Source organism: Larus michahellis, chromosome 5 (assembly GCF_964199755.1).
Source record: "Larus michahellis chromosome 5, bLarMic1.1, whole genome shotgun sequence".
NCBI lineage: Eukaryota > Metazoa > Chordata > Aves > Charadriiformes > Laridae > Larus > Larus michahellis.
In genome coordinates, this window is record NC_133900.1 from 77,431,578 (window position 1) to 77,456,768 (window position 25,191).

At 43.3% G+C, this 25,191-nt stretch overlaps 1 protein-coding gene across 1 annotated transcript in view; it reads right to left on the reverse strand.

The window, feature by feature from the left end:
- Positions 1-22,104, reverse strand: part of SGCZ (sarcoglycan zeta) — a 489,034-nt gene extending 466,930 nt beyond the window's left edge. Inside the window, 1 exon segment of the mRNA XM_074588148.1 lies at positions 20,977-22,104. Coding sequence (XP_074444249.1) covers positions 20,977-21,015 — 39 coding nt within the window. The 5' untranslated portion in view covers positions 21,016-22,104.
- Between the last annotated feature and the right edge of the window lie 3,087 nt (positions 22,105-25,191).

Consider the following 25,191-nt stretch of genomic DNA (forward strand, 5'->3'; position numbering starts at 1 on the left):
TGGCTTATTTTTTCCGGAAAATATAAGGCAGGTCTAATAAAATTTAGAAGAAATAAACCCTTGTCCTTTGTAATTTAGTGTTAATGAAATACAGGTAGCGACTGAATGCTCAGAAGAGCAAAAGCAGTAGTATTTTTATGCACAGATAAACAGCCCAAGATCTTTCATCGGACCACCTAATACAATGGAAAAAGTAAAGAAATTTTTGGAAAGCACACAGTGGATTTTATGTATTACATATTCTGAATTATATAGTATTCACCAGAACATTCTGCCACGTAGAAGAATCTGTTAATTTATGCCTTTGGGCCATCCACAGGGACTGAACTGGGGACCTGCAGACCCCAACCCGAGTCTACTGCTACAGTCTGAGCTTCAGAGCCAAGTCTCTGCAGCTTGAATCGGTAACAGCTTGACTCCGCTTGTCATTGACACGGACAAAAAACTTGTACTACACCTGAACCAAAAGTTTAGACTTGTAGGCTTGGTGCAACACAAAATAACTGTAGAACAACTGCTTTCTGGTTTTTAAGCTTTATGTTCTCCATTTTCTTTCAAATGATTTCAAATTATCTTTACTCTTACAGTTAAAAATCATAAGATTTTATACATTGTATTTATTTTGGTTCTCAATCTCCTATTTATTTACCTTTATGAAGTATTACCCATATACCGCCAAAAAAAGGGTCATGAAAGTGATCCTGTGAGTTCCTTCAGACAAGGACTATAAACTGTATTTAGCCAAATTCTAACAATAGTTGTATAGCAATGTATAGTAAGTCGTTATTTTTCAAAGGAAACAAAATTATTGTCCCTTTTACTGGAAACCAAATTATTTGTTTATAAAAATTAAAAGGGAACTTCTTCACTTGTGCCCCTGAGAATGCTGCTTTTCTTCAGATTAGTTCAATGGTTCAGATAATAAATGAATAATAAAATCACCACCGTGCATGATATTTTTAATTAGGGAATATATTACAACTCCTAAATTATATTTTCAGGCAGCAAATACAGTGCTCTGGATTTCTGCCTAGAATACTATTACCATTTGAAAATACTTTCTATTAGATTTTAGAAGGACAGGGGGGTTGATTTTCCAAATGAAACATGCAATGTCTTTTTGACAAAGGAATGTCCTACACATCTAATTTTTAAATCTTTGCGCAACTGAATTCTTTTGAAAAAGTCAGCAGGAAGTTGGGCTTCACAACAGATGCAATCAAATTCAAGCCACAGTTGCTATTTGTATACTATACACATGCACCCGTGAAAGGTGCTATAGAACATTCAGCTGATTTTGGGACGGCTACACTACTTTCAGAAATGCAATATATCTCTTCCACAAAACCTTGGCCAAAATAATAAGGGAGAAAATTAATTACTCTGCTCGTACCTACTAAAAAATCTGCAACCCATTTGAAAATGCACTTATGGCACTTGCAAACATTGCTTCATTTCGTTAATGTTTCAGTCAGAGACTTTGAGATCACTCCATTTTTCCAGATATTTAATGTCTTAGGGAACAATTGGATTATTCTCAATGTCACAGGTTTATTTCACCCATTTACCTTATTTACTCATATTAAGCTGGTAACATAAATGAGACTAAAGCATAATTTATGACTGCCTTAGGCATATCGTCTTGAAAGGCATTCAGTCTCAACCTGTAAACATCAGGGGAGTCACAATTCATCTCTTCCCTGGTAACTTTACACCAGCGGCTAATCACGCTCCCTTTTATAAATCCGTGTGCCTGGTGAGGATATGTCTGCGTTCATGCCCTGAGCACATATCGTGCCCTTCTCCACTATACTGAACTCCTTTAATAAGCATAGTCCTTTATCCGTGTAGGAAGTTACTCTGCATTCTATCAAGTCTCATTTTTTTGTTTGTTTGTTAAATTCAACATGCCAAGCTCATTCAGACTTCCACTGGGGGGTATTTTTCAAGATGCTCCTCTTTCAAGATACTTGAGCTAGTGCAGGTGTTAGAAGCAGTGTTGTTCTGTTATTTAAGATCACAAAAACAGCCACAGCAGATCAGAGAAAGAATGGGTCATCGTAAGAGGATGCTTGAGGACACCATATAAAGACAGGACAAGTATTTAAGGATAATTTCTTCAATTCGCCTTCCTGGAGAAGTGACACTGATTATATATGTCCTCTCTTTTATTCAGTTACTGTTCATGAGAGGATTTTTATGCTTAAAGGTTTTAAGAACCTTTGCTGAAGGACCTCATCAAAAGTGTTTCAAATGGGCCCATCAGAGACTTTTGAGAGCTGCCTCTGGTTGCCTTACCTAGCACTGCGCCTCACCAGAATTACAGACCTTGAACAGAAACCTCCCCCATGTTCTGGCTCTCCTCTGTCTTCCACCCCCCGTCTTCCAGCACCTTTCCGCAGATTCTGGGCCTTGGAACAGCATGTGGTGTCACGTCCACCCTACACCGACGTGAAATCGTCTAACCTATGCTTGGAGCTGATTGGGCTTGGGAAGCATTTCAAGTACAGTTAATTTCTCTTGAAATATATAGAAGGTGAAAACTGTGTGATAAATTACAATGGAATAAAAGATGAATTTGCACATGGTTAGAAATACTTCTGCAGGCTACTAATGATACTGCTGTCATCCAACAGTATGGCTATTACAGAGCTGTTCAAAAACTTTCATACAATATTCCAGCACAATTATTTGGACAAGGGTGCATTACAATGCATAAATGATCTTTTTACATGTGAATAAAGAGTTAGAGCTGGCTAGATTGTTTGGTTCCAATGTGGCTAAAATATAATTATTTCACTCGCAGAAAGATTCCTATTGTGTTCCCCATAACTATGTGATACATTTTCAACGCTCAATGTGGCATCTGCGTGCAGAGCACTCCTAAACAGTAATTGTTGGTATAATTCTCACACATAGCCTGTATACGTATCACAAGCATGAGTGGATTCACTTGCTGAGGCAGAGCATTTCCTTTACTTGCTGGAAACTGGAGGTAAAAGGAGACATAAAATCTCTGTTGAGTGTGCTACAGAATGCAAGTGGCTCAGTGCAACGCCAGAAAAGAATATTTTTGATGACATGGCTGCAAAAGCTCTAACACTGCCCCTTATTTTTATGACTAGCCTATGGGTGGCGTTCCTCAGGGGTCAGTATTGTGCCCAGTGCTGTTTAATATCTTTGTCGGAGACATGGACAGTGGCATCAAGTGCACCTTCAGCAAGTTTGCCGATGATGCCAAGCTGTGTGGAACAGTCGACACGCTGGAGGCAAGGGACACCATCCAGAGGGACCCGGACAGGCTTGAGAGGTGCACCAATGTGAACCTTATGAAGTTCAACAAAGCTAAGTGCAAGGTCCTTGCCCTAGTTTGACAGTCCTGCACACGGGTTAGGGCAATGCCAAGCACAAATACAGGCTGGACAGAGAATGGACTAAGAGAAGCCCTCAGGAGAAAGACTTGGGGGTGGTGGTGGATGAGAAGCTGGACATGACTGACAATGTGCACTTGCAGCCCAGCAAGCCAACTGCATCCTGGGCTGCATCAAAAGCAGCGTGGCCAGCAGGGCGAGGGAGGGGATCCTGCCCCTCTACGCCTCTCTGGTGAGACCCCACCTGGAGTACTGCCTCCAGCTCTGGAGCCCCCAACATAAGAAGGACATGGACCTGTTGGAGCGGGTCCAGAGGAGGCCACAAAAAATGATCAGAAGGCTGGAGCACCTCTGCTATAAGGACAGGCTGAGAGAGTTGGGGTTGTTCAGCCTGGAGAAGAGAAGGCTCCAGAGAGACCTTATAGCCCCTTCCAGTCCCTAAATGGGGCCTACAGGAAAGATGGGGAGGGACTTTTTACAAGGGAATGTGGTAATAGGATGAGAGGTAACAGTTTTAAACTGGAAGAGGGGAGATTTAGGTGAGATATTAGGAAGAAATTCTTTACTGTGAGGGTGGTGAGGCACTGGCCCAGGTTGCCCAGGGAAGTTGTGGCTGCCCCATCCCTGGAGGTGTTCAAGGCCAGGATGGATGGAGCTTTGAGCAGCCTAGTCTAGTGGGAGGTGTCCCTGCCCAGGGCAGGGGGGTTGGAACTAGATGATCTTTAAGGTCCCTGCCAACCCAAGCCATTCTCTGATTCTGTGATTTTCTTCCATCCACTCTAAGTACTGATAAGCTGTAAAATATATGCCTGTGCTTGATTTTCTGAGTTGAAGCTGAGTTGAAGCTTAATCTTCTGAGGTAAGCTAGCAGCAAGGGAGAATACGTCCTCCATATACGCCAATTCCCCATCACCTTGTTAAGGAAGACTGAGCCACCTTCAAGCAGAGAGGGAAGATAGTTCCAAGGACCCAAGCCAGAGAAAGCAGCAACAGGGACTGCCTTCCTTTACAGGTACCATAAAGGGAAAATAATATGACCTGAGACCTCGTTGTGTTTTTCAGCAGAGCTTTTACAATGTAGAAGGGAAGGGTCTCCACATCAGAGCCGGTTGAAGAGACATGGGCACCACACCACCGGGGGAGATTGCTGCGGCAGAGCCAGAGGTGCCCCCCAACGCCTTCCCTGGGGCATGGGTCGCTTAGTCCCTGTCACTCCTGCTGAGCGGGTGCGAAACCAACCCCTCTGCCTCTTCAGGAAAACATTGGCCAAAGAAAGATTCAATTAGAAGATCCTTACCATGATTAATTGCTATGTCAGTTACTAGAAACTAAGGTGTCCTTGCCCATTATTGTTGAGACCTTTGAATTCTGACGCCTATTGTCTTTGTTGTTACGCTCTTGGCTACAAAATGCCCATTATCACACACACACACACACACACTGCTGCAGTAATTAGACCCACATGCTGCCCTGCTTCTATGCGTTGATTGAACTTCTGCTGCCATTAATGAGGGTTTGTGGTAAAGAAAGCCACTAGACAGCAACAAGGTCAATGAGCACAAATCTGGTACCTATCTCTCCAATCATGACATAGGAAAGATTTTCCCACCTGCTTCTGTGAATATTTCTTCTGTTGCAACCATGTCACAATACAAGCCTCATATTTTCAAGTCTTGAAAATGATTCATCTAAAAATTTCAGCCAAATTTTCCTCATTTGACTGAAATTAATGAGATTTTTCTGATGAGCGCTTATAAAATCTGATGCAAACCAACACAGACTAATTCTACAATAGCATACCTTTTAAAGCACTGTTGTCATAAAGAACTTTAAAAACAAAAAATAAGAAAAAAAAGAAACATTATAGAGGTCTATAAAAGCTGTACACACATATGGCTCTATACGTACATAGATACACTTTTTAATGCACAAACTACTTAGAAAATGGTTGAGGAATTATACTTAGAGGAACAGCCGAATTCAAAGAGAAAGATGGCTTTGGTTCAGCTAATACAGTACACTATATCAGCAAACTGGCCAGCAAAACACTTTTTCTTTGGGATGTTTTTCAGAAAACTACTGAAAGACCACAAAGCTAACTCAGAAGAGGCAAGGTAAAAAAGCAATGGAAAATACAAATAAAGAGAATCAAAGATCTTGTACTATCCTTATTATGTTCATTTCTCTTTACCCATATCAGCTGTAAGCTATTGAAGGAAAGTCTTTTTTTCTGCTTGTGTATTTGTAAAACAGCACACGATCTTCCCTTCTAATTGTGCAGATAAAGCAGATGTCTTATGCAGATCTTGCCGTTTTTAGAGAAGACAGGAAACAAAAGTCTTTCCCAGAAGCAAATTTTAGATTTCCTAAAAATGTGATGCAATTTATTAGCTTTAACATCAATTTCTGTGCCAAAGAAGCCTCAGCAGTGGAGGCAGAAAGCAGGCAAGGCAGCCAATGACTCAGAGACGCATCTCTTTACCATAACCTCAGTCACAGCGGAGGCATGACCAACCTGATGGTCACTTCAGATGGGTCTGCTTCTTCCATATTGCTTCTATAAGCAGGCATGCATATATCCCACAGACGGAAGAACTGGAGGAAGACTCGGCACTGATACCTTGTGGATATGAACTGGCAATGTGCACTCACAGCCCAGAAGCTGTGGATCCTGGGCTGCATCAAAAGCAGCGTGGCCAGCAGGGCGAGGGAGGTGATTCTCGCCCTCTACTCTGGTCTCGTGAGACCCCGTGTGCAGTGCTGCATCCAGCTCTGGAGCCCTCAGCACAGGAAAGACACGGACCTGCTGGAGCGGGTCCAGAGGAGGGCCACAAAAATGATCAGAGGGCTGGAGCCCCTCTGCTGTGAGGACAGGCTGAGAGAGTTGGGGTTGTTCAGCCTGGGGAAGAGAAGGCTCCAGGGAGAATTTATTGCAGCCTTTCAGTACTTAAAAGGGGGCTTATAAGAAAGATGGGGACAAACATTTTAGCAGGGCCTGCTGCGATAGGACAAGGGGTAATGGCTTTAAACTAAAAGAACATAGATTCAGACTAGATTTAAGGAAGAAATTTTTTACAATGAGGGTGGTAAGACACTGGCCCATGTTGCCCAGAGAGGTGGTAGATGACCTGTCCCTGGAATCATTCAAGGTCAGGTTGGACGGGGCTCTGAGCAACCTGATCTAGTTGAAGATGTCCCTGCTCATTGCAGGGTGGTTTGGACTAGATGACCTTCAATGGTCCCTTGCAGCCTACACTATTCTATGATTATATGATATGGTATTTTGCCCCCAACTATTTTTTTTCACTGGTACTTTGCTGGAGTATTAATTATTGGACCTAGCTAGTGATAGTCTTTCAAAATGACAGTTCAGAAAAGTTTCAAGACCAATGCTGTTGATAAAACTACAGTTTTCCTGAATTCATTATATTTTAAATCACACCTGAAATCAGGTTTTCTGTACTGCTTTCCAGGAGTCAATGGGTAATTATATTATCTTCCATAAATCTTATTCTTCCATGTGACTTGAAAGGTCCAGAGCTATTTTCTTTGTAAGGCTGATAGTCAAAGCAGATGTCTAGAAAATAATACTTTTCTTAATTTACCCTATGACCATGAACAGAAATATCTTCTCTACCAGCCTATGTGGATATTTGCTCACATAATAAATCTAATCATAGCATATTCAGCACAAAAACCGTAACAAAAACCATCAAGTGAAAGCAGGTTCCTCCCTTTATCATCGACACCAGATTCCATGAAACACAAATAAAAATACACTTGGAGCTCATAACAGGCGTTTTAATAATAATAATATTCAAAAAAAATTAAGTTCCATAGATTTATTCCTTCACACAGCCTTGCCAAAATTGTTGGCACTTGGTCAGAAACATCCATTTAGCCATGATCCCAAGAGCACTGAGACGGCTTCACTGTCATCTCCGTATTTTGCTTTCCGCTGTGCCCTTAGCCACTTTAAATGTTACAGGCCATCAGTTCCGATACGGCAAAGTGTAAAAATGGGAAAATGAGCCCACCTTCTAACCTCTCAGGCCATAGACAATGTACGTTGGCTGAGCTGACATTTACATTTTCAACTCATCAGCATCACCGGACAAATAGCCCGGTGAGAGAGATGTTTTAACACTAGGAAGGCAAGCGTAGAATTTTGAGTGGAAGACTCTTTCGCTGTGTCCTGTCCTTCCCCTAGAAACTCTCTTTCTCTACCCAGTGACCAGTAACAAGCAGACCTATACCCTACAAAAAAATATGCATGTGCCTAAGTTCCTGAATAAGTGAACAAAAGAATTCAAGATCTCACAGGTTAGAAAGAAACAACAAGGCTGTAATGTATGCAAACCACATCCCTCAATGCATATTTTTAGGTGTATACTGATTGACTTGTCTCAGTGTTTAAAATTAAGTTGCCTTTAGGCAGTCAGGTCTCTTTCCAGAGCTACTGATGATGATATTATTAACCTTTGGTATTGAAATTCTGTTAGTAGCACCTGATTTATCCCCGTAAACAGCACTGCCATCTCATTCTTAGCCTTGGCCTGTGAAAAATTTACAGCTTTGGGATTTTCATTTGTTTGTTTTTTCAGAAGAAGGTACCAATAAAAGCAAACTACCCATCAAACTGATCCTGATACAGACTGTATATGAGGGATGCATTATAATTTTGCCTCTCTTTTAAAAGGTACGTTTTTTTTAAAGTTTTTTTTCTTTTTTTTTTAAAAAAAGCTATTTTAATTGGCCCTAGATTAAAATAGAATAAATTGAGCAGACAGGCAATTCTTCCTCCTCCAGTCTCCTCTTCCCCTGAAAGGTTCACAGAAATTATTTTTTAAATAAAAAACAGGGAATGTGTCTATCATTAGACTTAATTGTGATACGACTTGTACTGCTATAAGGATTATTTTTATTGAAGTGTAACAACAATCACAAAGACATCCGTATTTATCCCAGTTCAACTTTCGGATACAGGCATCTCTCGGCTCCCTGTGAGATGAACAGCTGAATCCCATGTATTCTGACTGAGGCAGTTCAGAAAGTCAATAAGCAGGATTTCTTTGCCATATGGGAATATAGCATTTACTTCTCTTCGTTCAAATCACATTTTTGTAACTACTTCTGAGCAGGCGCTTAGGACACAAACCTTATTAATATTAAAATGAGGAGAGGCCTGGTTCTTGGAAGGTATGGTCCTGTTTACTTGCAGTTGACACGGTGTTTTACACGAACACATTTGACTTTTTACAAGTTTCCAACAGCAGTAAACTTCATTCCTGCTGACAGCAGAAGTAATTGCTGTGTGCAGAATAAAACTGATTGTTTTAAAAGTTTAACTCTGTTTTCTTGTTTCATGTTTTGAGCTCTAAGGTTACATTTAAATCTGTTTCAGGTAAATTCTTTCACAAAGAACAATTATTTCTATGTTACTGGGGTAAAAATACATATGAGTGAACACCAAACCATTGCAACGTAAGGGAAATTGGGCTTTTATCTGAAGTGGAAATAGGTATTTAACTTCCTCACGCAGTAAATATTCTTTTCATAGCTAAACTTGCACAATTTATTATTTTTTTTTTTAGTTTACATGACCAGAAGAAAAAAAAAACATTTAGGCAATTTTAGACCTCTTTATGTAAACCAGACATCTAATGATAATAATAAAAGAAGCAAGAAACAAAACTGCCATCATAACCTTCTGCAGCAAGCAGACAATTTGTGTAAAACGTGTACCAACCATCTGCCCTTACGCCACGATCCTTGGGCCAAATCCTGGAATAATGTGAACAGCAGCAACTCAGGGCATACAAGCACTCTGAAAAATATTTTATGCAAAAGGAGCACTTAACACTGTGGTTCCACGCTTCTGTTTTGTGAGTGGTGATCCCATTTAAGACGCTCCAGCTACCAGCTGCCCACCGCCAGCCCTCCACCAGAGCTCCCTGCCTCTGCGCTGCGGTTGATTCAGCTCCGCTTTACTTTGGATCTTGGTTTAAAAGTGTTTGTGCCCCCTAAAATTAAAATTTGTCACACTTTATCATTTAAGCACGCTCAATCGGTGCAACTTGCTGGCAGGTGAGGTAAGAGGGAGAGAAAAGCACAGAACTGTATTGAACTGACTTGGGTAAGAGAGTGGACGGCACCTACATTGGCTCATGTTGTGCTACCGGCTTCTTCCAGTAGACTTGCATCTTGTCATCCTCTCCTGCTCCCTTCCTCTTCATGTTACTGGTTTTATCTGGGGGCAGTCACATGAAGATGCAGGAAGCATCTACATATCAATGTTATAGATTATTTTGGCATTGTGATAAATTATTTAAAAATCCATAATTTAAAATGTAAATGAGTCATCTTAGGCATGTAGACAAAGATGTGATCATAGAGGCATAGAAATTGCAATTTAAGTAGACCTACTTAAGTAGTTTTAAAGAAAAATCACAGCAGCATCGTAAGACAAATATAAGTCTACTTATTTTATTAGTTTTAAGAGCAGACTTACACTATCTTCTCCACAGAGGTAAACAATATTGATACCTGTAATTGCTAGTCTCTGCTATTATCGTTAGCTCTTTATTAAAGGGTGAGGTAGCAAAAAAATTATTTGGCATTATGAGAAACAGAAAAGTACACCTGTTCAACAGAAGAGGACAGGTTTTCCCTAAAATAATATCCAGTGAAAGCTAAGTGACATGGGTCCCAACCATAGATTTAGGGGAAATTTGCAGTCCCCAGAAGCGCAAGTTTTGATCCTACACTTAGATCAGAAAATTATAAAACACATCGCGTACCAATTCGGTGCTAACATCCCATTGGGACAGTAAGACAGTATCTGTCTTAACATCATCCAACTCATACTGACAACAGCAACATTAGCTGCTTTCATAGGTTCTCAGATCCTTCTGCTTCCATCCCCTCCTATGCAAGCCATGTCCACAGACACAGGCTTCCTACAAATTTTCTGAGTAGCCATTTGAGTCTTCTAGCACCTAGAGAAAGAAATTTCACCTTTTTTCTTTCCACGTGCATTTAAATGTTACACATGCCACACACACATTCATAGGATCATAGAATGGTTTGGGTTGGGAGGGACCTTAAAGATCAGGTAGTTCCAACCCCCTGCCATGGGCAGGGACACCTCCCACTAGACCAGGCTGCTCAAAGCCCCATCCAGCCTGGCCTTGAACACCTCCAGGGATGGGGCAGCCACAGCTTCTCTGGGCAACCTGTTCCAGTGTCTCACCACCCTCACAGTAAAGAATTTCTTCCTAATCTCTAATCTGAATCTCCCCTCTTCCAGTTTAAAACTGTCACCCCTCATCCTATCACTCCACTCCCCGATCAAGAGTCCCTCCCCAGCTTTCCTGTAGGCCCCCTCTAGGTACTGGAACATTGTTTGTTGAATGGTAATATTAGCACAAAACAGCCGGTTATCCTATACTTTTTAAAAATTAGAAAACTTAGTGCTGAATCTGTGAACAATTAAGATATGTCAGTGAGGCATCAGCACGAGCAACAGTGCAGCAGCCACGCGGCCGTTCGACGCGGTTTGCCACCAGCTCAGCACACGACCGCTGCGCTGTCGTTTGGTGTTGCCCCGCTCAGCCTTCCCTTCCGACTTGAAATCTTTACGCTCCACTTTGGCCATTCTAAAACTGTGTTGGCAAGCTCCGGATGTCTATTGCAAAATAACAGCACTGTAATCTGATGCAGCAGCATATGCCCAAATGAATTTTACTCGATATAATCCATAATTCTTGACATACCAGGTGCTGGGCTTCAGCGCAGCCTTCCTAGGCGCTCCCTCCTTGCTCTGCTCATCATCCTGCAGTTTGCTGCCTACTAGATATATTCATTCATTGATCACGGCTTACAAAAGTCCAAGTTCAATAGGACAGACAGCACCTTGGCAAAGGGTGCCTTCTGTTTTGTGCCTGTCAGCAGTATGATGGAAATTTTATCCCGAGACACAGAGACGCTACTCACATACCCGTAATTTTATTAAGCAATAGCGCAAGTGGTCTCGGTAGACTGGGTAGATGGCATATTTACACGAATAGTGAATATTATCTACCTCATCTAAATTAATACTGAACAAAATAGGGAGCTTAACTAGGTAGAGGTCTCTTCTGGGCAAATAGATCATTTTCCAATCACATACTCACTTGCACCTCATAATGAGTTGGGGGAGAACCGAAGGAAGGCAGGAGATCAATTCTAAAAATAGTATCTCGCTCCCCTGCAAACAAGATATACTTACAGAAATGAGAATGTCAATGCCAGTATTGGGGAAACAGCACACGCTAACTAACTTGTTAGTCTCTGAAGAATGATATTCTTCTGCCAACTTTTTCAGGAAAATCTAATAAAACATTGATGAAATGGAATTATAATTTTCCCTGCATGAAGATGAAGTGGGAACAAGAGTCTACGCGATAGGCAGGTTTTGCATTCATCTCATGTCTGCTCAACTGCAGAAGTCCTTGGGAAATGGCATGTAGAATATTTCTAAACTGAAGTATATCTGAAATAGTAGATGTCAGCGTGAGTCCTACAGGAAGTGACAGTCAATACCAGCTCGTTGCTAGCTATTTTTGCAACCGCCTATAAAGTCTGACACAGCTAGGCAAGTCTTGTGTTAGGACTGAAACCTATTGCTTCATAAGAAACAAAAGGGAAGATAATTATTACCAATATTTACATAACTGGTACTGTATCTGAAGGCATAATTACGTACAAGCCTGTGTGCTGGGATCTGTCTGAGAGGAAACCGAGTTTCTGACAAAGAGTATAAGGCTGGAACTAAGGGGAGGTGCCTTAGGTGCCCCACAAACCGGAGTAACTCAGCTGAGTGATTTCTACAGAGTATTTGCCATCTGTTGGTGATGACTCAAGTGAAACAAAGCACAGATGGATCTTAGTCTCAATTTTTGTCTTTTTCTCTTTTTCTTTTTTTTTTTTTTTTTTTTTTTTTTTTTTGCCTGAACTCTTCTAAACTTCACAGAGGATTAGGATTTTGTGTTGTTTTGGAGGAGTGTATTTTTATAGTGAGTGGCTCCCGGTTTGTGCTTGTTCACAGCTAATTTTCAAACTACTGAAAGTAATAAATGATGCCACGAGTTTCAGCTTTAAGGCTAAGTAGTGTTCTTGGAAAAAAACTTCCAGGCTCTTTGTAATGCATTCTGAAATGCTCTCTGCCGTTTATTGAGGCATAGATCATTCAGCTTCATTCCTCACACATATATTACCCGGTGAACGGGATTTACAGCAGCCAGCCTGCTCAGCAGGGAGACTCCCGAATTAGCCAAGACAAATTACCACCAAAAAAAAAAAAAAAAAAAAAAAAAGATGCAGACTGGAATCTCACGTATCTCCTGAAGCCTTACAACCTTGATGGGAGTCTCTCTACTGGGCTGAGATTCACATTTCTTAAATGCTCTACTGGACTACGATGACCAAGCAATCACTTATGAGTACAGAAAATTGGCTCAATCTTTTCTTCAAAATAGAAACAACCCCTCCAAGTTGTGCTACAATCACCTTTTATTGTTAAAAATATACGTGGTTTAAGCAAATAGTAAAAAACCCCTTTCCCACTAAGGGGAAGACACAAGAATTTTTACCTTGTTTGGCCACTTATCAAGTGGGGCTACTATTGTGTGCTGAACTCATGCTTGCAAGGAATTCATCGTTTCAGCACCCACCTTGGATCGTCGTCCTCAGGAGAATTTGACCTATCTGGTAGACGAATGTCAATGCCCCTAAGCAGGATAAATCCTAAGATACTCCACTCAGTCCAGATGGGAAATAGGCAAACAAATGCGTCAGTCATTAGCACGATGTGCCTAAGCAGCATTAATAAGGAAAAGCGAGGCACCTGCAGAGGCTCGGTGCCTGGTGGGAGAAGCGGGGTCCTTGCAGATTGCTTTCCAGGGCTCAGCCTCTCGCACTGTAGGCACCTTCCTTGTAGCAGCTCCTAAAGGCAATAATGAATGTTCCTGGAAAACACAGGACTTGGAGCTCTCATAATGAGCCTGTTAATGGCCCGACTACTTCCAAAGCTACTTACAGCCAAACCACATTTATGCCCCAGCCACAAGCAATCAGGAAAGACGGAGGGTGGAGAGGGGGCTACCCAGCCCTGACCCCACACAGCAGGCAGGCGGGGTGTGCCACGGCCAGGTGCCTTTCCGAGTTCAGATTTAACACCCTTTCCAATAAAAGCCATTAAATTGAACACAAGGTAAAATCCAGATGCCAAGGCTCAATTCAATTGGCTCTCCACCTCTTTATTATAGGTAACTCCTGAAATTTTAGATTGCCTTTCAACTTTTGTCATCTCTGTTGATCTATGTGCAGAAACGTACCGGCTTATAAAGCAGCAAAGGCTCTATTGATTTTTTACTTTTAGTTTTGATTATTTTATGTATGTTGGTGATTCATTAAACGCGACTTTAAGTTTAGCAAACATGAAACCTTCTTCTAACACAGTTAATGTACTTGCCTTCAACTAGTTAAGCAGCAGAGCCATTTATGGAGTGGTTTGTGCCATTACGGAGTGTATATGGACTAGCTTTAACTAGAAAGAATGTAATTTAGTATGACTGAGTAACTTCACTTGGAAAGAATACTACCTGTAATTTCAGTGGCTTATAGCATTTTTTCTCAGCTACACGTCCCTACACGCCACGATAGATCAACTATCAGTGTACCAATCAATCACATAATTTTGCTATTTTAAAATAAATTGATTTTTCTATAAAGGTTTTCCTGCATTAAAATCTATACTGATTTTAAAGAGCTGTTGTGCCATGTACCTGCTGAACTGGGGGTATTGCATTCCTTGTATTCAATATGAAGTTAGCGAGTTCTTCCCCTTTCTTGAATCCAACTCAAAATACCTTATGAATGATTTTGAGTAAAAGATGACCCACATAACTGAGAAGTAAAAGTATCATCAACACTGATCTTGAAGAGCAAAAACAGCAATAACACCTGAGTGGATCTAGTTCAACAATCTGCTCTTTCCACCCTGGCACTGACGATCAAGCCTAAAACACTACGCAGACTCCATAATGCTGTAACAACGGTTTCCCTCAGGATCACGGTACAAAGAACAACGCATTTAGATGGCACAAATTCAAATTAACTGTGTTTTCAGTTTATGTGCTTTCATTAAATGTACCCAGTTACCTTCTTACGCACTGGAAAGGAAGTGATTTTTCAGTAGTGGCAGCCTCCGTTTACTAACGTAATTTGTCTGTTCAAGAGTTGTAGGAGCAGGAAGGTGGAACCTATAAATCCCAGCCTGCACTGCCCAGGTGAACTGAAGAGGACTGATAAAACAGAGAAATATGGCTGAAGACCAGCTTTTTATGCCTGAGGCATGCTACTGCTTGTGGCACCGATTTTAGACATATCACTGAGGTACTTCTGCTGATATAACTGCACCGATTTAACAAAGTACTGCTAATTTAAAATTGCAGAAAGATACTCTGTCCTCATACAGTACTTTTCAAGCAGTGCAAATACACAGGAGTTAAATCACACAATCCTCCTTAAAGTGTTATCTAGAGGTATGAGAAGGGTGGTACAGACAGAACGCTGTTCTTTCCTTAAAGTTGCCGAACACCACAAGCTTGCTTTGACTTTCTCGGTACCTCGGTAAATCTGGCCTTGTGCGATGAGCCGCAGAAATGCTGCTAACCAAGAACAAAGCCTCCCATTCCATGTCTCTCACTGCTGTGGCTTAGCCACCAGTCGTTCCTTCCTGCGACAAGGAACAAAACCCAGCGCTTGTGGATAGTGACCTCGCGACGTCTTCCTTCACAAAGAAGGGTCTTGTTGTGGAACAAAGAGTTAACGTGTGATATCTGAGAATTAGCAAAGGATCCGGTGGCTTAGTAGATAAATGTCGATCTTCATTCTTGGACTGTTAAGTAATTCTGGCTTTACAATGGCATTATATATGGCTGCAGCCAAAAGTGCAACAGGACGTTAAGTACGTTTCTGTAAGCTCTTTAAATATATGGAGTATTTCATTCAAAATACACAATGGCATAACTTCTAAGCCATGTTCTCCAGGTTTCTTTTGAATGAAGAGAGAAGAAAACAAGAGTGTTTTCCCAATGGAGAGGCCCCTGGAACTTCCACGTCAAAGTGAGAAAAGAGTCTATTTGTAACTGAGTGTGCTTTTTTTTTTTCTTTCTTTTTTTTTTGGTGTTTGAATCCTTATCTTTGTCCTTTGGAATGCTGGATCCTTGGAGGATGTAGAAACAGCTATGCTGGACATGAATTTACAAAATTTACATAAAATAGTAGCACAAAGCGAAATTATTTCCCAGGAAAAGTCTCCTGCGACATTTCTGCCATAACACCTTGCAAACAGTCCTGCTCGTGGCCTAGTCAGGAACCTGGGAAGGCAATATCAGTCTCCAAGAGGTTAAGGGACATACTGAGAAAGCGTGACTGTTATTCCCAGGTATGTCTTCACACGAGACGATTTATCTTTGAAAGGCTCTAGCACGAGTTACACATTGTCTCCAAGTCTTACATTCAGACCTATGGAAACAACTCACAGCAGCATCACGCAACGACCTCTTCCATTTCAGGGAAAAAGAAACGTGTTGCCCACCTTTATGCAAATCTCTTACACCTATTTTTTTAAAGTACAGAATATGGTGGCAGAGGAAAACCCAACCATATTTATCCCTGAAGCCATGGAGAACAGGAAGATAAAGTGCTTTTTTCCCTTTAGCCAAGCCTTCAGATTTTGATGTATTTTCCATTAAAAGAGTGTAGAGCTTAGCAAAGCTGTAATGCACAATGTCAAAAAAGCTCGGCCACAGGTTAGTGCTGTTTCTTGGTAGTGATAGTACAGGAATGATTTCTAAAGTGTATACGGAGAGCACTGCCAGTGTCTTGACCTTTTTTCTATGTCTGCGGAACAACTCTATCTTACGCATAGAATTCTCTCCAGCCTCACGGACTATGTCTAGTCCTTATACAGATCAAGAGACGGAGAGGAAATCCCACAATAGGAACACAGAGAAAAGGAATTTGCTTGTACATTACTTTAAAACCGTTTCAGCCTGACCTTTCATGAAGAAAGGTTTAAAGGCTGAATTCTCTGACTGTGAATGCAAAGGTTAATTGTCTTTATTGAGTATTGCTGATAGGGTCCCAGTAAACCATCACAGTTTCTTGGAGGGAAGTAGATATAGAAGGGTAGGAGAGAGCAGATTTTGGATTAAAAAGACAAATCCCTTAGTATCCACGCTAAGATGTCCACGTCCCCAGCAGAGGCATGAATAAATGAAGTAGACTTTCATGAGAAGATGTTGAGTGTTATTGAGTACTATACTTTTCATTATGGAATGACTAACTTAAAACAGAAATATAACCACCTACCTAGCCTCATCAAAAGTCCTCCCACACCACACCAACCACATGAATTTCGCTGGCTCCTTCTTTAAAAAAAATAAATAAATTTTTTAAAAAAATTTACAGGATTCCTCTGGGTATTACTTCTCCTGTTAATTTAAACACTGGCGCGATTTACATGTTTAAGACCACAAAACTACTGAATCAACCTCTTGTTTAAACTCTTGTGGTTTCCTTGTTTGAATTTCTTTATCAAATATTTTATAAACTACATATATCGCATTGGAGGACTATAATCACAAAACCTCATGTGTGACCAGTTTCATACGGATGTTAAGTAAGTAGTTTTATACCACCAGGAAATGTAAAACCGTAAAGAGACTATAAGTATTTTCTCATTAACTGAATAAAGAAATTCAGCTAGCGTTTACAAGATGATTAAGAAATACTGTAGTGTTTAACATTTTTTGCATATTAATAGTTATGATTTCAAGACACTTAAACACACTATTAAAAATAACATTGTGGGATTCTAATGAAAAATTCTCACGGAGAAACAGCATCTTCAAGTAAATGGCAAATGGTTTCCAGGATGCTTTTAATTCCATCATGCTAATAATATCACTGTTTTCCTACGTTCAATTACAAACCAACTCTCCTCCAGAAAAGTACCGGTGTTTTTACAGACTACAAGGAATACTATCTCCCACTGTCTAAGACCATATACAAATTGTAGTAGCCAAACAAATATAAGAAAAGTGGTCGTCATCTATGTTCAAGGAACGGTATGCCAGTTGACTGGACAAATGCGAAGGACAAAATCTGTAACCACCTATCCAGCACCAATGAAAATCACAAGTCAACAGCAGTCCAGCAAACACAAAGACTCTGCCCGTCTTTGCAAACCAAACTCGGACAATTTCAAACGATTAAAACAAACGTATCAACAGAAGTTTTGAATACGTTAAATGCAATGTTTGTAAGTCAGTGTGTCGTATTTTAGACACAGCCACAAATCACGAAGCCCTGTAAAACCCATGGTACTCGCACAGCCATACAGTTTCACCTATGTTCAAAATGTAGGTATAAACAATCGCACCTACTTTAGGTAACAGCAAGTGCTTCACAACACTAAACCCAAGACTACAGTGCAACTATGACAGAATTACTAAGTCTGTGTTTTCAGTACTACTCTTTTAAAACAAAAGCCCCACAGGCTTGTGAATTAAAAAGTCAGAGGGAAGTTCATGTATGCGTCCCAGACAGAAGATGAGACAGATCAAAGGAAAACCAGAAGAGCTCAAAATCTCTGGAAGAGTAGTCCCTCTTTTCACTACTGATCTGTTCCATCAGGAATTCGTGCATGGACTAGTAAGGGGAAGCACACCTACCCTCATTAGCAGGTGTGGCACACATCATACCAGTTCAGTTTTTCACAAAATGACCTTTCAATATGTATATTCAGTATACATCATTATAGATATAAATCAGAATTCATTACAATCGGTGCAATAAATAACACGCAGATTTCAAATTTATATTTAGTGCCTGATCTGAGATGTATAAAAGCTTTATATATCACATAGTATATATTTTCAATATCATTATTGCATATTATCACTAGAGAGGGCACATTTGACTTGTAGTATTAAGTAGGGAAGTTGTCGTCATTTTTTTTGACGCTCACTGGCACACAGCTGTCATAACAGAGGAAACCCAGTATCATGAAAGACGGCGTCCAGCCCGTTTCTTAAATTCCCGGCAAGTTCTGCTATGACACCCTGCTACTGTATTTCACATTCTTCACGCGAGCCCTTCGCGCGGTGCGATGTGGGACTGAGCTCACTCAACCCCTACGGACCCGCAGCTGCCTGCACACCCCGACTCCATCCCTTTACCCCGGCAAGGGACTGCGTTGGCCCAAGGGAGAAGGTGCAGAGCACTGAAATGACTCCTGGCCTTTCAGAAACTCCTGAAAGCTTTTCACGACTCTTGGAGCTGCTCTTCATCGCGTCCAACCACAGCGATGCCACCGGGAACGGCTTTACCCCCCGCAGAGCTTTGCCCTCCCCCCCCCCCTCCGCCTTGATATTCCTGACGGTGGGAAGGGAATGGAGGCTTGGCATTGCGGGGAAGCCCCGCAACGGCTGGTGGGAGCTGTTGAGCCGCCCGGCGGGGCCGTGGGGGCGCGGGGCGGGGCGGGGGCCCGCGGCCGGCGGGGACGCGGGGACAGGGGGAGGCGGGCGGGTCCGCAGCGCCCCCTGCCGGCGGCGGGGGGGAGCAGCCCCGCTGCGGGCCCCGCTCCCCGTCCCGCCATCCGACACCCGGGAGAGCCGGGAATAGCGATGCGCCCCAGCGGCTCGTCCCAGCGCGCCTGAGAGCAGCCACAGGAATGCCCCTTCTCGAAGCTCTGCTCATTCTTATGAGAAGGGGAGATATATATATATATATATATAAAAAAAAAAAAGGTTAAAGTGCTGGTGGTTGGGAGCAGTGCCACTCCTCAGCGCTGCTGCTGTGCTCAAGGTCGCTCCGCCTGTCCACGCCGCAACATTAGCCTTAATTAACGAGATGAATGGGACCCTCTTCCCCTCCACAGCAGCCCTGCGCTGGGTGCCCCGCTCAGGGCGGGACGTGCCTCTCGGGCTTTAAGGACAATCCCTGCAAAGTGCTGTCCCCTTTTAGCATAAACATTATTAATTAATTTATTTTTTTTGTTTAAAGACCCTTTAAAAAGAGTCCGTTGCCAGAAAAACACATCCCTGGAGGTGTTCCAGGCCAGGCTGGATGGGGCTGGGACCAACCTGGTCTAGTGGGAGGTGTCCCTGCCCGTGGCAGGGGGGGTTGGAACGAGATGATCTTGAAGGTCCCTTCCAACCCAAACCATCCTATGATTCTATGAAATAAAACTTTTTTTTTTTTTCTGCCTTAATCCGAAGCCTCGACTCCTGCTTTTCCCACCCCAGCTGCCTCCCGTAAACCTTGGAAAGGCTGAGGCAGGAGGGAGAGGACTCCCCAGCTGAGGCAGTGGCGGTGCCTGAAGCGCTGGGAAGACCAGCGGTTCTCCAGCAAGCGCTTGTTTTATTACCTTCTCTGTCCTGCGCTCCCATCGCACCAAATCCCCGCGTTCTGCAGTGCCTTCCCTTACAGCAATTGCCAGCAAGACTGGAGGGGGGGTGGGGGTGGTGAATCTATTTATTCTATTTATTACAGACAAGTGTGCTGGAGTACTTTCAGATGGGGCTTGGCAGGGGAGGGAAGGAGCCCGCGGCAGCACTTCAGCGCCCACCGGAGTTTCCCTCCTCCCCGGCGGGGAAGCCGGCGCCCCGAGCGGGTGTCCCGGGGAAAGGCTGTGCCTGCGGCGGGGGGGAGGAAGGCTCTTCCTCCCCTTCCTCTCCCACCGTCTCCTCAGCCGTGCGGCGGTACCTCCGCCACCCCCGCGGCGAGGTGTGTGGTTCCCCCCCTCCCCCCCCGGCTCCACAGATGGATACGTATATATATTATTACTATTATTTAAGCACAATTTCACTCGGGGCTCTTCGCCACCCAGGGCGGGCTCTCCATCTCCGCAAAGGAGCATGCTCAGCGCTCTCAGACATGCTCCTTCGGCGGGGAGGGAGACGGAACAGGGGCGGCGGAGGGGGGATCCTCACACTCGCCCCGTCCTAAATGCAAAGTTTTATTGTTCCAACGGCCCCGCAGCCGGGGGCCGACCCGCCCCCTCCCCCCCTTCCTCCCCCCGCACCCCGCCGCCGCTTCCTCGGCTCGGGGAGGGGACCCGGGGGCGGGTTCCCCCGCGTTCCTGGCGGCCAGAGGAGGAGGAGGAGAAGGAGGAGGAAGAAGAGGAGATGCCCAGGCGAGGAAGGCTTCAGAGGCAACTTCTGCCGGGAAACCCGCAGGTCCGCTGCCGTCTCCTGCCAGCGCTGTACCGGGCGCACACGGGCAGCACCACCTCCATCATCATCATCATCATTATCATTATTAATACCGTTATGATGATGCTCGCGGCCGCGCTCGGTTCTGGCAGCTGCCCCCCTCTCCCCCCCGCCCCCCAGCGCTTCCCCCCACCGCGGGGCGGCTGCGCCCGGCTCCGCGCCCTCTGCCCCCCCAAGCCCGGCCGCGGCTGCGGGAGCCCCGCGCACCGCACCGCGCCGCTCCGCGCAGGACAACATCCAACCCGCATCCTAACGGCGGCACCCGGCGGGTCGCCTACCTTGAGCTCCTCCGTGTCCAGGTTTGCTGATCTGTCCATAGAGCGAAACTGAGCGGAGCGGAGGCGGGAGGGGGGGAAACTAGGGAAGTTGTGCCAAAAAAACCAAATTAAATAAATAAAAAATAAAGGGAAAAAGGAGGTAAGGGGGGGAATCTAGTCTCGCAGCTTCCAGCCTAAACTCAGCCGTGTCCTCCAAACCCTGGCAGCTCCCCTCAGTCTCATTCTCCGCGATCACGCCTCCACCGGTTAAAATAAATAAATAAATAAATAAATAAATAAAATATTTCACTTTTTTTTTTTTTTAAAAAAGAACTCCCTTAAGGATTAAAGCGACAGGTGATCCTTCTCTGGTGAAAGAGATTCGCGTCCTCTGGCAATGAAAAGAGGAGACAGCAAAAAAAAAAATAAAAATCCACTCTGTTTAAAGATTATTTTTTCCTTCTGCAATAAGCTCAGAAACCGGCGAATCGCTGCATCCCGAGAAAAAATCCTGCTTCCCTGGACAGCGTCATGCAGCAAATTTCAAGCAAATGTGTTCAAACTGAAGAGAACAGTCTATGATAAAAGCCTTTCTCCGTCATGCCTACTCTGGCAGCTAATTTAGCACCCTGCGAGCGCAAGACATTAGCGATGAACAATTTCGCTGGCAAGATAACAAAATCCCCCAAGTCCTGCATAGACTCAAAAAATTTTTTGGCAGCTAAAGGTATGCTCTCAATAATAATAATAGTTTAAAAAAAAAAAAAAAAAGGGTGAGAAAGTCTGTAGGGGATGGTCTTCTTTGAAGGTTATGCTAAAAGAGTTGGGAGGAAAACAGGAGGTGGATCTCTTGCAGAAGAGAGAAGGGAAAGAGACCGAGATTTCCCCCTTCGTTCCTGTTTTACTGTCCTTCACCGCCAGGTGACTGACTTCCCTCCTCACGGCCCGAACGGGGGGGGGGATTTCTCCAGCTCTTAAAAAAACCCCCAACATTTCCTTTCCGAGCAGCGCAGCCCCCGGGTCTTAACGCCGCCCCCGCCGCGGTCCGCCCCCCCCCGCGCATCCCGGCCCCCCCCACCCTCGCCAAACGGCTCCTCTCGCTAGCCCCACCTGCACGGAGTAATAGCCACGCTCACCCATTTAAGAAACCCTTACCACCTCATGTATCCCTCCCTATAAAATATAAATATATATATATATTTTAGGTAGATAAGGTAAATATATAGATAAAGATTAGGTAAACATATTTATACATATATTTATATCTGCAGGTGTGTCTAAATTAACAAGGTGATGTGAAACTTCTCCCTCTTTGGCTCGAGGTGCACAGGTTTTATGGAGCCGACCATTAACGGGCTGCAGCCTTGGTGGAGCAGCATTTCTGATGGCGCACGGATTAAGTCCGAGTGTCTCTCAGGGTGTTACTTCGCTAAAGCTCCTTTTCCAAAGGATTCACTGCCTTGCGTCTCTCACATCACACCAAAGAGAAGCTAAATTAGATTTAAAAATTCAGGTTCCTCCCCACCGAGATCCTGATTTTATCACAGTCCTTTGTCGTAAATCTGTCACTTGCGGTTTTGGAGAAGGCGGCTGTGATTTTTGGTTTCCTGCTATCAGTCTTCTGTGGGCCTTATTTATCAACTCCATGAATGGCCAATTCAAAACTATCACTTTCTAGTACTATCACCTCCTTTCTACACTACTTTAAATAGAATTGGTATTCCTGATAATTTGACAAGAGCAGACAGATCTAATAGCTCAAAGTGCATACTCTGTTTCCAGTTCAGTATAGATTTCTTTGCAGCTTCCAACTCTTCAAGGTTAACGCAAGCTTAAGCCCTGGGTGATGGCCAGTGATAGCCATTTCTGAAGACTGAATATAGCCCTCATCTTCTGGAAAACTCTACAGATGCAAGGCAGACACAGGCAAATGACATTTCTCCTCTTAGCACAAATTGTACATGACTTCCAGGTTCATTGTGAATGCACTGTAAATATCATTATTACCATTAATCTAGAACTGCAATTTGTAAAGATTAAAGACTTGGTCTGGCCAACAGACTCATGTCCAAATAAAAGACTGCCAAAGTGGACACTAAATCAAGCTGCTGTAGGACCTACAGAAATTTAAAAGGGTGTTTTTCCCTGACAGCAAAATACCACCCACCCCCTAAATAAAAAAAAAAAAAGGTGAGAATTCTGTAAGAGTCCACGCTGAAGGAAAACCTCACTCAGAAGGCACTTTTAAGCCTCCCTGAATGTGTCAATATTCAGTCCTGAGAAGAGGAGAGGACTGCCCCGGTGTGTGACACCAACCAAGGGACAGAGTATGAGAGCACCTTGGTGCCCTGGCCGGTGCCACTGGACAACCAGAAGACCCGCGAGCCTCTCTGTACATCCACACCCGTTTGCACAGCACTTTGCAGACCAATAAGTAGCTGCACAAAATGCAGCTTTACAAAAACCGTGACCTTCTGCTGTCTTGTTGCTGCCACACCGCAGACTTTCTTGGATGGGGCACTCCTCAGTTTGTTTTCATACTGGCACAAAATTTAGGGGGACATGACACATTTGAGAATCCTCTGCTGAATTTGGTTGATATTGGTCAAGAGTTCAGGGAAGAGACAAGGAAAATTGACAGGGCAATCATATAAGCCTAATTTCCTTAGAAAACAAGGCAAAACGAATTGATTTTGTCAGTCGCTTGAATAATACTTTAAAATATATTTCACTCTTCATAGGTAATACACCCTAACAAGTGACTTTAAAAGTGGTTTTTGTTGCTAAGGCAGGCACTTCAAAGTTAATTAGTACCAAACTTCTAGTTGCTTCAACTACTTCAGTTTTTTATCTTGTGTATAATCTGTAAGACATCTCCTTTCCCATCGCAGGGCCCTCGTTCAGAAGACGGGGCTGACTTTTTCATCATTCACGTATGGCCCCGTGTCTTATTTGTTGCATGCAGTGTGGAATCATTATTTTCCTTAAAGAAGGCTTTCCATTTCATCCGGCGCTGTTAACAACGGTATTCTGCAGAAGCGTCAACACAAAATTTCACTATGAGCGTAAATCTTAGCATTACCATTCATACAGGGGAAAAGTGAAACCAAGCCAAGAGGCTAGATCCAAAGAGGAACCAGCAAATCTTTAAGGAAATCAGAGTCTGAGCTCTGAAAATGAGCCCTGAGCCTGGTGCTTGCAAATGAGTGTCTGGAAATGAAGAACACGAAGCACGCAGCAGTCTGCAGAGTCACCAAGCAGTGACTTTGACCTTAGGTCCTTTGTTCAGCAGGTCAACATGTGGTGGACCAACAAAACAATGCTATTATTCTGCGTAAATCCAACTGCCTTAGCTACTATCCCACCTTTATTCATGTATTCATCCGCTTCATTCACCTGCTCTGCCTTCCAGCTTTTTCCCCCCCCCCCACTAACAAACCACTAAGCAAAAGTCATTCACTGCCTCGTCCTATGTCTTTCCCGTGCCCCGGTCTTCCTATGTCAGGCACTCTTGGTATGCATAATTAAGGATTATATATAGGATATAATTAAAGATTGTATTGTCAGGATATAATTAAAGGCCGTATGAGAGGAGAATCCTGGAAGAACAGGCATCCTTAAAAATTGAGTGTTTAACTTTGAAGTACTTGACTTAGGTTAAGGTTATTTTTTGGTATTCAGTCTTCTAGGATTTTTTTTTTTTTCCCTTTTATTAAGGCGAAAAAGACTTGCTTTCTGCAGATCCTTGCTGCATGTTTTCGAAGCGGAGGGGACTCTGAAGTACAAGAGCAGGGTAGGGAACACGTGCAGGACTTTGCAATGGCCGCCCATGTCAGAGCAGAATTTTACCCAGTCTGGAGAAGTTGCCTCCTGGGCTTAAAAAAATCAAACTCTGCAGTCGCGTAAGACCGCAGGCAAACAACAGGGGAGCATATTTTCCTAAATAAAGTCTGCGAAAGCATTTTAATAAGCATAAGGTATGTTTATAACATGGGGATTGCGGCCAACGCCCCCTGTGGTACATCCCAAGAGTGAGCAAGTGGAGTTCAAACCTGTGGCGGGAGCAGTGAGAAGGTACGGCTTTGCAGCAACAATTCGTGCTTTTTAAACAGGCACAGTAGTTCTAGTGCTAGACAGCGATCACGATTTCTTTATCTTTCCAGACATGCAGAGTCTGTGTACCAAACAACATGGCACAGGGTGCTTTGTCCTCTCGTCAGCACATTGATCTCCTCT